The sequence below is a fragment of the Humulus lupulus genome, chromosome 5, assembly GCF_963169125.1.
Source record: "Humulus lupulus chromosome 5, drHumLupu1.1, whole genome shotgun sequence".
In the NCBI taxonomy this organism is placed as follows: Eukaryota; Viridiplantae; Streptophyta; class Magnoliopsida; order Rosales; family Cannabaceae; genus Humulus; species Humulus lupulus.
The window spans coordinates 104738404-104754039 of NC_084797.1; the positions used below are offsets into that span (position 1 = coordinate 104738404).

The following is a 15636-nucleotide window of genomic DNA, read 5'->3' on the forward strand; positions in this document are numbered from 1 at the left end:
AATGTCTAAAAATCGATTTAAGGAAATAGCCTAATTTTAGCTAAATTAGAAAAACCGTTAAAAATTTCTTATCTTGACTAGTTAATTTTCTGAAATCAATTAATCAAGTTTATTTAGTAGAAAAATAATTTACTTAATATAGGGTTTTAAACCCTCGTTGAATTTATTAACTTATTCATAAATTAAATCTTTTATTATTTTAGAAAGATTAAAAATTCTTTAATAAAATAATTCTCACTAATCTCGAAGTGGTATTTTAGGTCAAAATATGTTCTCAAGACATACCAAGTTTTTATCTTGCAATAAGCAAAATGTTACTTTTTACCTTAAGTTGCAAAATCCCATTTTTACACTATGTGTGAAAACCCCATTTTTTGACATTTTTATCTGCATACTTTGTTAGGTCATAACTTGAAATTTCCCAATTCCGTTTTTGGTATACCCTTTAGGTCTTTGTAAAATATTAGGTCAAAAGGAGCATTTTTTATTGGTGAAAATATTTTCCAACAATGAGGTAAAAATGACCTTATTTTCAAGTGCTTATGTTTTTTCCAAACTTTGGTACTTAATAACTTTCAAACCTTTCAATATTTTGTTACCAAATTTTACAGTGGAATACTAGATTATGAGAAGAATATGTCCACAAATTTTTAGAAAAAAACTGGGTTCATTTGACCTATACAATGGCTGTCCAAACTTGGTCCCAAAATTAAGAATACGAAAAAACAGTTTTTTTCCTAAACTTTGAAATAGCATAACTCACTCATTTCTAAATATTTGGAGTGTTTCGAAAGTTAAATTTTATGTACTCCATCTCAAAAACATCACAGTACAATTAAATTTTATGAAATCAATATATAGTGGATGCTTGACCCCTTGGAAGTCACAGCTCAAAACTTGTATATTTGTTTTAGGGTTTTCAACAAAACCCTTGGGGATTTTGGTTCCTATTTTCAAAAATCAACAGACAAGCATCATAAAAAGTATAAAGAAATTACCATATCCTTTTTACATCACCAATAAGAAACTTTAAGCAATAAATATTAAAAATAATGCTTAAAAAAATAGAAACCATACAATAACAACCATAAAAAGTAAATTTTTTACCTCTTGTTATTCTTGCTTTAGGTTTGGATCTTTCTACTTGCTTTGGACCCTTCAAAACTCTTTCGAAACCTTAACCAACTCCCCCAACAACATATATAATTAGCTATTGAAGAATCTATGGTAAAAACTTTACAAAAGTCGAGTGTTTTGAAACTTTAGCTTAGGGAAACCCTTCCTAGACCAAAGCCTAACTGCCAAGCCTTCTTAATGTTCTTGAGGTGGAAAATGGAGAGGAAAAGTGAGAGAGTTTTACAAAAAATAAATAAAGGATGAGAGTGATTGTGAGAGAGAGGGGGTCGGTTTTGGGGAGGGTTAGAAGAGTTTAAACAACTCTTAAATATCTTAAAACACTTGAGTGTTTTTCTTACTATCCATTTGCCTATTAACCCTAATATTTAAAATGAGGATTAAACTTAAATAATTTGGTCTACCCAAATAAATTCCCCACATGGCCGGCCACCCTTAATTTTATTTATGTCATATTTTGTTTTTTTTTTTAAAATGGTTAATAATTATTTCCTAAGAAGAAAAATCCAAATTGACTTTCTATAACCTTTTTCACTCTTATTAAGTTTTAAAAAAAAAATGAACTCATAATAATTAAATGAATTTTCTCTCACATTTAATTTAATTAATCACACTATAAAATATAACCTAAGGTCCATTCATGGAATAAAATTCTCCTATTCGGTAAAATTAAGCATTTACCACCAAAATGCCCTAAAATTTCTATTTTCTCTTAGGTTATTATTTTTTGCCAAACTTTAATTTTTATGAATGCATTTTATGCCAAAAATATATTTTCCATAATTTTTCATTTTATTTTCCGAGATTTTTACCCGATTGGGATTTTTGTGTCGGTCCAAGACCAAAAGTCCTTTCTTGACTTTTAAACACAAAATTCATATTTTGGCTAGCAATAACACATGGAAATCAATTCCAAACAAATATAATATTATTTAAAATAATATTCATAACTCGGGGAAAACAATCCCAACCCGAGTCGTTTCAAGGAACTCGAAACGCAAGACATTACATATGCTGCGGCTTCCGACCAAATACCTATATCCATTTCCCAAAGTATTGACAAATAACTCTGTGCTTTTGTGGTGGGGCGACTCTGTTGATAGGAGGAAATTTAGAACTATATCCTGGAAAAGGTTATGTTTCCAAAAGTTTATGGTGGATTGGTATTCATGTCAGAAGATAGTGTGAACTATGCATTCTTGACGAAGAGAGTGTGGGAGCTAGTGACAGGTAAAGATAATGTTTGGCATAAGATTGTGCCGACTAAGTACTTAAAATGAAGCACTCTATTGGATGCTTACCCAAAGGAAAGCTCTTTGGTTTTTTGGAAGGTGATCCTTAATGCTTGTGATACTCTAATCAAAGGCATCTGTAGGAAAATTGGGGGCGGCAGGTCAACGTCTATTTGGTTTGATGTGTGGTTCCTAGGTGGTGTAATGACTTCAACACCCTTCATGGATTCGTCATTGAGAATAATATTGGTCAACGAATTTATTAACCATCTTCAAAAGGATGAAAACTTACTCTACCAATTGTTTTGCCCTGCGGATGTCAGAAGAATTCTTAATATTCCACTTCCTATCAACTAGCAGGAGGACTCTTGGTTCTAGGAGGATGACCCCACAGGAATTTTCTTTGTTAAATCTACTTTGAGTATCCCGTTAGGGAATACTCCCACTGATTCGTTGTGGAAAACTATTTGGAAAAGCAACGTCCACCAATGTTTTAACATACAAGTTGTGTGTAGTGCTCAAATGATGTAGAAACAACTCTTCATATCTTTTGGGAGTGTCCAATCGAAAGAAGGATTTGGTTCCTAAATACTTGGGGGCCATGATCGGAAGTTGTACAAATCTCTTGTTGGGAAGATTGGTTTCAGTTCTTTATGGATCCTAATAATAGACCTATTGGGTTGAGCTATGACAACTTGTTCTTAAGGGCATCCATTATCATTGACGGAATTTGGAGAGGGCACAATGCATTGGTCCATGGGTTAGCCGAGACCCCATTCCCTGAATTTTACCGCCGCATTAACTTTAAATCTAACTGTGGGTTTTTATTCCTCCCAAATTCAACTAACTTAACTACCTTTATTTTTGTCATCTGGCAAACGAACTCTCCTAGTCATCATTATTGTTGGTCTATATATAATTTTCAAGAGGGTCTGGTTAGATACATGGTTTTAAAACAAAGGAAGAGTGAGAAGCTCCGAGATTGAGAAAGAGAGAAGATCAAGAAAGTGACCGAAGAGAGTTGAGAAAGAGTGGGGTTTTGGGCTACTGTATTGAGCAATTTCACTACTGTTGTGACAGTGAATTGTGCGGGTGAGTGAGTGATATTTCAGTGAGTTTGAGTGCTTGTTGGATAGCCACACTTGACTGTATGTTTTCTCCATTGATGATCAATAGAAGCCTCCATGATGATGTTCCAAAGCTGTATGTAGAAGACTAGGAAATTAGTCTTTGAATTAGTATAATCCTACTGTGTATTGGTCTATTTCTATTCTTTGATTCAAATCTTTCTGTTGTGCATTGTTTCATGAGTTATACATTGTTAGAAATTGTCTTATAAATATACATATATTTTTCTATCTAACTCTTGATTTGTGATCTTGACAGTACAAAATACAACAAATCAGAGACAGGTTATACGGTCTAAGTTTCAGAATCAATATCAAAGAAGATTTCCACTGCAAGATTGATCCAGAAAGCTCCAAGAACTCATGAAAACTACGGCAAAGTTTGAGGTAGAAAATTTTGATGGAACAAGGGACTTTTCCTTATGGAGAGAGAGCATCAAGGGCATAGTTGTGCACCAGAAAGTAGCTAAGGTTCTTGGAGAAGAAAAGTTGTTGTCCGAGAAGAAACTAGATAAGATTGCAAAGATGGAAGAAATGGCATACTACACTATCATTCTGCATCTATCTAACAATATTAGGAGAAAGTTTACCAATGTGACTAAAGCAAAAGAAGTATGGGATAAGTAGGAAGAGCTGTAATTGAAGCCTTCAATATTAAGCAAGATTAATTTGCTTGAAAGGTTATATGGTTTTCAAATGAACCCTTCTTTTTCTTTAGATGATAACATTGACAATTTTAATGAGATTATTGTAGGTTTGGAAAACATAAATCACAAAGTGGATGAGGAAAGGCAAGCCATCATACTGCTGAGATCACTTCCGATTGCATATCAAGAGGTCAAAGCTGCTATTAAATATGGAAGAGATGTAATTTCCTTGGAAGATGTTCTTGGTGCTCTAAAATCTAAGGATTTTGAGCTACAATTGGAAAAGGAGTCTAGGAAGGAAGAAGTGTATTTGGTCCGAGGCAGAACATCAAGGAAAAGCACATCAAGAAATAATCATTCCCATTCAAGATCCAAGTTTCAGGCAAGGGACACCAGAAAATGTTTTTTCTGTGGTAAGCCAGGACATATACAGAGATTTTGCTCCAAATTTAAGGAGCAACAAGGCCATTCCAAAATGCACCAAGACCAGAAATCAGAACACAAGTACAACAATCACAATAATGAGTTGAAATCCATCAAGAAAGATACAATTGCCATTGCCGAAAGAAGTGAAGAATACTCATCTGATGGAGAACTCTTTTCCATCTCAGAAACCTCATTAAACAGGGAGTGGATTCTAGATTCTGGATGCACTTATCACATGTGTCGAAATAAGGAGTCATTTTTTTATTATAAATGTAACGCCCTACTTCCTTAGAGCCGTTACTAAGTGATTTTTTTTATTTTTTTTAGACAAAACATTGTGCAAAGAACTCGCTAACCAAGGTTTTGAGACAAAAGTGTGACTAATTAAAATCTAAGGCTGTAATCTTTGAAAATGCGTCGTTTCATTAAAACTTCTATTATTAAACATTTGGGATCCCAAAATAAGGTTTGAAAACTAATTACATCTTGAAATAAGGTTACAGTTGAGAAATCATAAAATCATGGGTTATTACAGCCATTTTTGAATAAACCCCCAACCAAAGCAGTCGGGCAGGCCAAACATGTACGCGTCGCTTCACGCTCTCCGTACTCATGGTTGGTTGACTCAGTCCTTGCAACTACCTGCCACACGGAGCACCCGTGAGCCGAAGCCCAGCAAGAAAACCCAAATAATACATAACATATGCAAATCAAATAGCTGGCATAATTCACTGACACATATGAAAAAAACCATCATAATAAACAAGTACGGCCATGCCGCCCCCAAGGCCTTACCAAAGCCTGGAGTTTCGGTTCTCACCGCGAGGATAACTCATGTATCCCTTGGGTCCCACCCTGAATATAAGCATCCCATGTGCTGTGTGTTACTTTCGGCCCCACGGCCGCCCCGGCCTACGCCGTACCCGGCCCTTGCCGTTCAATTCATCATAATCACACATATAGTACATTCAAAATAAACATTCACACACATCACGGTTCATTTAAGGTTAAGCATTTGCACGTAATACAATCCGGGGCCATGCCCTACAATCACACAGTGGGGCCATGCCCTAATCTCGGGTGTTACGGTTTTCTTACCTGTATTCCGAGCCTCCTGATGCACTAAAGCCGCGAGCACGGTCCACTAGCACGAGCCTCTCCAATAACCTAGTCACAACACACAAGAAACACCCTCAACACTAATCAAATCAAAAACCGCTTCTCGGAACCAATCCCACACTCTCGGGACTCCTAAACTCCTAAAACAAATCATCGGAAACATCCCCCGAACCCCCGGAGCAAAAGCTCAAAAATGCAAACTTTCAAGTCCTGAAAATGGCCTAGCGCCGCGGCGCTACCTAAGAGGGCCGCGGCGCCCTGCCCAATAGGGCCGCGGCGCCCAGCAAGTCAGAAGCCTGACCTCCCCCCTGATGCAACCTCGCGCCGCGGCGCTCATACGCGAACCCAGATTTTCTGGGATTTCTCTTGCATTTTTCCCGAACTAAAACAATCCCAAATCATCCCAAACTCAAATCTAAACCCCAAAACCATATCAAAACCCCAAGTAGACCATACATTTATCTCATAGAATCACACATAAATCCCAATATGCCCTCCAGGCATGCTAATCAAGGCCCTTAAGCCTTATTAGCAATTTTGGGTTGTTACAATAAATCTATAGATGGTGGAAAAGTGCTAATGGGAAATGACTTTTCTTGCAGGGTTATGGGCATTGGAAAAGTGGCCATCAAGCAATTCAATGGAGAGATCAAAGTTCTATCCAATGTAAGGCACATTCTAGATCTTAGATGAAATCTAATCTCCCTTGGGACACTTGAAGATGAAGGCTATGGCTACAAATCTAGTGAGGGAATCTTGAAGATTATAAGAGGCTCATTGATAGTCATGAAAGGGAAGAAAATAAATGGTCATTATGTGTTGGATGGAGAGACAATTTCAGTTGCTGAAGTAGAAATGGTTAGAAGTCAACAAAATGACATGAAAATCTGGTACCAAAGGCTTGGACACATCAGTGAACAAGGCATAAAGGAACTGTACAACTAGGGCATAATCGAGAAGCTAAAGGTGTGTGCCTTACCATTTTGTGAAGCCTGCATCTTGGGAAAGCAGCACAAGATTAAGTTCACAGCCGCAAAGCTCAACACAAAGAGGATACTTGAGTATGTTCATGCTGATTTATGGGGGCCATACAAAGTGCCTACACACTCGGGTAAACAATATTTTCTTTCTATTGTTGATGACTTTAGTAGATGTATTTGGACTTACCTATGGAAAACTAAAGATGAATTTTTAGATCAATTTAAGGCATGGAAAACTCAAGTAGAGAACCAAACTGATCTGAATGTTAGTACACTTAGGACTGATAATGGTTTAGAGTTTGTAAATAATGAGTTTGATGCTTTGTGTAAAGATTGTGGCATAACTAGGCATGGAACTGTTGTTAACACTCCTGAACAAAATGGAATTGCAGAAAGAATGAATAGAACCTTGTTAAATAAAGTGAGATGTTTATTGTTTAGTTCTAGTCTAGGCAAACCATTTTGGGGAGAAGCACTAGCTACAGCCTGTTACTTGATAAACAAAAGCGTGAATAGATCTATAGATTTAAAAACTCCTTTTGAAAACTGGTATGGTAGGTTGCCTAATCTTAAACATCTCAAAGTGTTCGGTTGTACAGAATATGTGCATCAATCCAATGATAAATTAGATCCTAGATCAGTAAAAGGTATTTTTCTTGGTTATGCTGTTGGCACTAAGGGATATAGAATATGTATTGACCAAAAGGGAAAACTTAAGATTGTCATAGCAAGAAATGTGATATTGAATGAACATGATTTTCCTCATTTAATCCCCGAGAAGGGTAGTTTTCTGAATGACATTGCAAAAGGTAACTCATCAAGCAATGAAATGACAAAGACAGAAATCAAAAAATCTGCTGCAAACTCGAGTAAAAATGATGTTGGGAATGAGGAAATGGAAGAGGAAACTGAGGTTTCAAATGACCAAGAAGATCTCTCTAACTATCAACTTGCTAGAGATGGAGCTAGAAGAGACATAAAACCTCCAACCCGATATGAAGAAGTAGACTTAATAGCATATGCACTAGCTACTATCCAAACAGAAACTGGCGAACCAGTAAGCTATGAGGAAGCTGTAAATGGGATACTCAAAGACAAATGGACTGCTGCTATGAGAGAAGAGATGGAATCACTTGACAAGAACAAAACTTGGGAACTTGTTGCTAAGCCTCCAAACTAAAAAGTAATTGAATGTAAGTGGATATACAAGGTAAAAGAAGGAATGACAGAGGCTGAACCGCTGAGATTTAAAGCCAGACTTGTAGCCAAAGGTTTCACTCAGGTGGAAGGCACGAATTACACGTAAATTTTTTCTCCCGTTGTTAAATACAAGACAATAAGGTTGCTTCTATCCATTGCAACACATCAAGACATGGAAGTGGAACAACTTGATGTCAAAACAACCTTTCTAAATGGTTACTTGGAAGAAGAGATTTACATTAAACAACCACCTAGTTTTCCGATAGAAAGCAACAAGTCAGAACTAGTTTGCAAGCTCAAGAAATCCCTATATGGCTTGAAACAATCCCCAAGACAGTCCTATATGGAATAAAAGGTTCAACTCTTATATGCAAACAATCGGGTTCACAAGGTTGGATTTTGATCATTGCCTTTATTTTAAAAATCTGAATCTATCTACAGCAGTATACTTGTTGCTTTATGTGGGTGATATGCTCATCTTGAGCAAAGATAAGGTAATAATTAAACGGCTAAAAACTAAACTCAAACAAGAGTTTGAAATGAAGGAACTTGGTCATGTTCAGAAAATTCTTGGCATAGAAGTTACAAGAAACCAAAAAGATGGAAGATTGTATCTGACACAATCAAATTACATTCAGAAAGTGGTCCAGAAGTTCAATCTATAAGATGCCAAGAGTACCTCAGTGCCTTTAGGAGGTCATTTTGTACTGTCCAAAGAATAGTGTCCTGTCAACGTAGAAGAAGTCAAAGAAATGAGCAGAGTTCCATATGCAATGGCTCTAGGTTGCCTAATGTATATAATGGTTAGTACTAGACCAGATATTGCACATGCACTAAGTGTTCTTAGTAGGTTCATGTCAAATCCCAGATTAGAACATTGGCATGCTCTCAAATGTCTTCTACGGTACTTAAAGGGAACTCAGAATTATGGTTTGGTGTACAAAAGAGTTGAAAAGGAACTTGAACTAACAGGTTATATGGATGCTGATTATGCTTCAAACGAGGACACTAAAAGATCCACTGCTGCTTACATCTTCATGAAAAATGGGAACTATGTGTGTTGGAAAGCACAGTTGCAATCCATTGTGGTTTTATCTAGCATAGAAGCAAAATTCATGGCTAGAACTGAGGCATTTAACGAAGCTATTTGGTTGAAAGGAATTTTATAAGAATTAAAGTTGCTGAATGGTAAAGCAAAAGTGTACTCGGACAACCAATCTTCAATTCATCTATGCAAGAACCCTATGTATCATGAGAAGAGTAAACACATTAATATAAGGCTCTTTTTGATAAGGGATAAAATTGAGGATGAGACTATTAACTTGGATAAAGTAAAAATAGAAGATAACCCAGCTGATGTTGGCACTAAAATCTTGACAGTGAGTAAGTTTAGGCATTGCCTATTCTTGGTTAGTCATGGGAACTAATAGTACACTTGAGGAACACCATCTTGGAGAAGAGAATCTCAATCTTTTTAGTTGATTTTCGGAAGGAATAGGGTGGAATTTGTGGGTTTTTATTCCTCCCAAATCAACTAACTTAACTACCTTTATTTTTGTCATCTGCCTAACTAACTCTCCTAGTCATCACTATTGTTTGTCTATATATAATTTTCAAGAGGGGCTGGTTAGATACACGGTTTTAAAATAGATGAAGAGTGAGAAGCTCCAAGATTGAGAAAGAGAGAAGATCAAGAAAGTGAGAGAAGAGAGTTGAGAAAGAGTGTGGGGTTTTGGGCTACTGTATTGAGCAATTTCACTAATATTGTGACAGTGAATTGCTCAGGTGAGTGAGTGATATTTCACTGAGTTTGAGTGCTTGTTGGATAGTCACACTTGACTTTATGTTTTCTCCATTGATGATCAATAAAAGTCTCCATGATGATGTTCCAAAACTGGATGTAGAAGACTAGGAAACTAGTCTTTGAACCAGTATAATCCTACTGTGTATTGGTCTATTTCTGTTCTTTGATTTAAATCTTTCTGTTGTGCATTGTTTCATGAGTTACACATTGTTAGAAATTTTCTTATAAATATACATATATTTTTCAATCTATCTCTTGATTTGTGCTCTTGAGAGTACAAAATACCACACTAACAAATGAAACTCCTTGGGTGAAGTGGAAAAATGGGTTGTGGAGAGTTTGCAACCCCTACCGGCCAGATGGGTAAATTTTCCATAGATGTGACCATAAAAGCAGATGGAGCCACTGTGGCTGCCATCTGTAGAGACCATGAGGGGATGGCGATTAGTGTTACGGTAGATCGGGTCCTAGAAACCATCCCAAACATTGTGGAGGTGAGTCGTTTTTATTGGCTACGGCATTGACTATTTCATTTCAATTTGAGCATGTTATCTTCAACTGTGACTATTTGCATGTCTGTAATGCCTTCAAGAAGAGAATCCAAATGACGGTACAATACTGGAAGGTCTTCGTTTTTAGTTTGGTAGAGTCTGTGATAACTTAGATGATTGGGAAGTTGTCAAGATTCATAGAAACGCTGATTGTTTTTCTCACAATGTGGCACATCGTGCTCACAACATGGGGTTGATTGGAGAGGTTAATTTGTAGAGCTTTGTCAACCAAGTGTAGAGCTATCACAAGACATATCCCTCGTGATTCAAGTGCACAACTTGTTTCGTTGTTCTGGTTTCAATTGTTTGTTGTTTTCTAGTTGTTATGTGTTATGTTTTGTGATGCTTGTTGGTTAGACTTTGTTTTGTTTATTGTCTGAATGTTTCATGTACTACATTTTTTTCTCTTACCAATGAATTGTGTGTCCCTGTCTCTTCTGTTAGATGGGGTTCACTAATGAGAAAAAAATATATGTATGTATTTGTAAACAATAAAACATGGGACATGTTTTTTCTTCTACTCAACCTAGTCATAAAGATATTTAAAAGGTGGTTTCTATGAAATCTCAACGTTTTAAGCTAATTTATATTTTGGATCGACCTTTTTCTTGTGTTTAATGTTAATGTTCAATAGGCTATTTTTTGTATGATCCCTAACAATTCTTTTAGTCCTGATGGCTTCCATTATTAATATTTCCCAAATGTGTTTGGATAGTATTGGTATGGATATTTTGCTTATGTCTAGCTGATAATATTATACAGAAGTGAAAGTGTCTATTTGCTTCATCAAGCAAAACCAAAAGGCAGGCGCAATGGCCGGCCATCCAAATTCCTAGTAGCATTTGTTGTATCTATTGAACCATGAAACCCATGAGCTGCATGTACTTGGGCTAAGACAACAAATCATCCTCAGAAGTATGACATCCGTACTCATAAGTTTGAACTCGAGAACAGAGCTAATCAACTTCATGATAGCTTGTTCTTAACATATTCTTGAAGAAGGTGGTGTATGTTTTTTGCTAGTAGAGTCTAAGCATGCATGGACCTGTAGCTTCTTTATTAATAGGAGCGAGGACCTACACATTTGTAATTTCAAAATCCAGAGATATTCAGCTTGTCGCCACATCACTTCTATTAAAGGAAATGAACATGTAGTTCTATATTTAGAAAATTCTTATTTTTTTTTACTAAATTAAAGAAGAGCTTAAATTAATTATTAATTATAGTGTTGACCCTGATTTTGGTCAACCGACACGGAGTCAAAATACGCTTGACGTGGATGAATGCATTGAAAAGAACGTAATAGCGAAAATAATAAGAACACGATATTTTATAGTGGTTCGGCCCCAGGATCTGGTAATAACCTACGTCCACTTAGATTGTTAATGATGTGAGAATCAAAGGAGCGATCAAAGAACTAGGGTTCAATGAGTTTCACTAACCTCTGAAGAACAATACAATATCTCAGATAGAATTACTCTAGTATCAAATAATTCGAAAAGCCAAAAAGTCCCTTCCTTGAGCTATCTTTCTCTATTTATAGGCTCAAGGGGGACTACATGAATTTGTTACAGATATTCTCTCCTAAATAATCGGATACTCAGAAGATTGTGGGAGTCAATTTCGGGATTTAGAAAGATCTTGATTAAAACATCACGTTGCATGCGGAACCATCGACCAGACTGGTCACAGGTAAGACTAGGCCGCCTACTACTTATAATATGTACTCTGGTCGATATCCTAGCAGAGTCCCTCCAAGTGTCAGCCACGTGTCCGAGAATAACTTGCCACGTCACCTATCCCAGTTTTTTGGATAACATATAGGAGGACTAAATATTTTTTAGTTAATACGGTTTAGAGAAACTTATAAATTAAAACTTGTATTCTCTTCAAGATAATCCCATAAAGCAAAGTTGGAAAAAAAAATAAAAAGAAATCTTAGTTAAAAGGTTAAAGTGAAGAAAGGTTATGAGAGAATTTTTGTGAGAAAAATTCCTGGTGTAATTTGGGATCACTATTGTAAGTTGTGAGTGTTTGTGATTACTACATAAAATTTTCCCTATTGTCAAAAGTTTTGCAGTAGTCTTATGGACGTAGCCAAACTTTGGTCAACCACATAAATATTGTTTTTTCTTATTCGCTTTGCCATTTAGAGTATCACAATAACAGCTAATTTCTCCTGACAATTGGTATTAGAGCACCAAGTTTAGTATTGTTTGTACGTATGTACTAATCACCCTTATAGTATATTGTTCACTTATACAAAAGTCAAAAGTAAGAAGTGATGGTTGGAGAAGACATATTGAGACTCGGTATCAATAAATTCAACAATTCAGATATCTCATTCTGAAGAGTGAAAATTAGAGACCATGCATAGCAAGAAATTGCATCAACCCCTGTCAAGGGTGAAACCAAATAAAATGGAGGACGAAGATTGGACAGTCCTTGATCGAAAAATGTTAGGCATAATCTGAATGATGCTAACGTGGAATGTTGCTCGGAATGTTGCAGAGGCAAAGACAAAAGTGGTCAGATGATGAGTATCCTATTAGATATGTATGAGAAATCGTCAGCAAACAAAATTTTTTATTTAATAAAGAAGTTTTTCAATTTATAGATGGGAGAAGGTTCTTCAATAGCAGCTGTTGACGGTAGGAACTCGTCAACGATTGATGGTTAGAAAACTTCAATCTCTATACTGTAAGAAGCTATGAATTAGATAGAAAGAACTCTAAACAACAGGAGAAAACTCAGGCAAGCATGAGAACCAGAAGCATATATTTCATAAGTCTCCTTTTTACATTTAGTTTTCCAACCCCTTAGCCTGAAGGGTTGGAGCCTATTTATAGGGGAGGCTCTATTGGCCCAGGATACAAACAAGTCCCAGACCACTGGGACGTACATAGGTACTTTGATAAAGTAGTGGCTCAGGGCGTAGTGGTGTCTACCCTGATGGTGTCAGAGTCGTGGCCTTGGACATAGTACTGTCGGCTCTGGCGCATGGTCGGGGGTGTCCAAGTGGTCTCACCACTCTTCGTACAGGTCCGTACCGCCACTACTCCTCAGACGCAGATCATAGGGTCGTGCCTCTGTTCTCTCCATAACCGTACACCCCGTGTCAGCGCACGTGTTCCGTACTCGGTGGTCCTCATCAATTCCCGTTCAATGCTCCATGTTCGTTTGGCATATCAGCAAGATTCCCCTAAGTGATCTCATGCCTGTGCCAAGGAGGCTTCATCCTATGCATGTCTTGAGAAGTCGAGGTGCCGAGGGTCAGGGCCGGCCTATGCGGATCGCATAGACACGAGGCTAGGAGCACGGGTACCTCAACACACCCCTCACCCTCGCATAGCGAGGGTCCCTCGCATAGCGAGGTTGCCTCTCCTCCTTCCGAGCGCAGCGTCGCGAGGCTAGGAACACTGACACCTCAACACAGCCCTCACCCTCGCATAGCGAGGCTGACGTTCTTCCTCCGAGGTGCAGCGTCCCGAGGCTAGGAGCACGGACACCTCAACACAGCCCTCACCCTCTCATAGCGAGGGTCCTCGCATAGCGAGGCTGACGTTCTTCCTCCGAGTGTGGACGAGTCTTGATGCATGCTGGAATGGGGCGCACGCGGATGGCCAGCTGGGGGCCCTCGCATAGCGAGGGTGAAGTTTGGATTGGCAAGTGGCCGAAGTCCCTCGCCTAGTGGGGGTGACTCTCTTACCCCAACTCCCTCACCATCATGTGATGCCTTTTCAGGATGTCTCGTAGCATAGAGCTTCACTTGTGAATAGAATTCACAAGGAAAAAATTCCATATTTACAGCCGCTCACATCAACAAGTTCAACAAAATCATCTCACAATTGACGTCTGTTGAAATTAATTTGGATGATGAGATCTGTTCTCTCATTTTTTGGCGTCTTTATCAAATAGTTGGGAACCTATAAGAGTGGCAACTAGAAATTCTATTGGCAAAGGGAAGTTGAAAATCAATGATGTCAAAGATCGAGTTCTGGTAGAGGAAGTGTGAATAGTAGATTCTGGTTAAGGAATATCAATGACTTCTTCCCTAAAACAAAAGAACAGAGGTAGGAACAATGTGACAAATTCTAACCTAGGTCCGGGAAGGTCCAAGTCAAGAAACAGTAGATACAAGTCTAGATTTGGAAGAAAATTTGAGTGTTGGAACTATGGTAGGGGCGGACACATACTTAAAAAAGAATTTTGGAGAACCAAAGAAGGAAGACAACTCACACAGTGCCAATGGTGTAACTAAGGAGGTACAAGTACCTTTACTATTGTCTGTTAATAGTCCCATTGATTCTTTGGTCTTAGACTCAGAAGCCTCATTTCATACTATTGCACACCAAGAGATTATGAAGAATTATATTGATGGTAATTTTGTTAAGGTGTATTTGGTCGATGGAGAGCCATTAGATATTGTTGGTATGGGAGACATTCACTTGAAGATGTCAAATGGATATGTGTAGAGAATCCAGAAAGAAAGGCATGTACCAAGGATGATGCAAAACCTTATTTCAGTGGGAAAATGAGCTTTGCTCCTCTGGGCGCTAGGCGCTCTCGTGGTTCGTGAGAAGGAAAAAGTATGAATCCTTTGTTGCATCTGACACGAGATGATAAAGAGAGAGCTTCATCTATCGATGACTATCAAAATCTTTTTTTACCTTTGTGTGTTGGCAAGACAAGATTAGACTTTTGCAAATTACTCTTAAGTTGTTCTGCAAGCTAGACAAGGATCTAAATGCCATATAACCTGCTAAAGCACATGACACTCAAGAAGTCATCAAAGAAAGGAAGAAACATAAAGAAGATGAATTAATATGTAGGGGTCACATTCTCAATACTTTATCGAATCGACTGTATGATCTCTACACCAACACAAGGACCGCTAAGTAGATTTGGGAGGCTTTGGAGAACAAATACATAGCGGAAGAAGAAGGGACAATGAAATTCATTATTAATCAATATATATGAAATGTATGTTTTTGTTGGGTTCTATGCCCTTATAAAACCATATTTCTTATGTAACATATTTTATTATTAATAAAGAAAAGAAATCATTTTGTTCCTCAATTGTTTTGCTCATGTATATTATTACATGATTATTTACATAATACAAATGTCTATAAAATACTAAACATGCGTAACTAGTAACTATTATAGTGATTAGGTCATTGTAGATTATAATTGTAATTACATGTTCAAAAGAATTAGTCCTAAGATTAAATGAGTACACAATAATTTCATTGATTTAGTAATCTACGATATGATCTACTTAGACAATAGTGTGGTTTCTTATCCATGACATTGACCAAGTACATTAGATAGGATGTATCTAGTTACATTGGACGAGGACTGACATTGATTACTGATAGATAAATAAGTATCATTATTATGAAATCTAACCAGC

General features: G+C 37.3%; 1 protein-coding gene across 1 annotated transcript; it reads left to right on the forward strand.

The window, feature by feature from the left end:
• Nucleotides 1–8638: 8638 nt before the first annotated feature.
• LOC133779350 (secreted RxLR effector protein 161-like) lies at nucleotides 8639–9034 on the forward strand. Its single transcript, XM_062219321.1, has one exon. The coding sequence runs from the start codon at nucleotides 8639–8641 to the stop codon at nucleotides 9032–9034; it is 396 nt and encodes a 131-aa protein (XP_062075305.1).
• Nucleotides 9035–15636: the final 6602 nt, after the last annotated feature.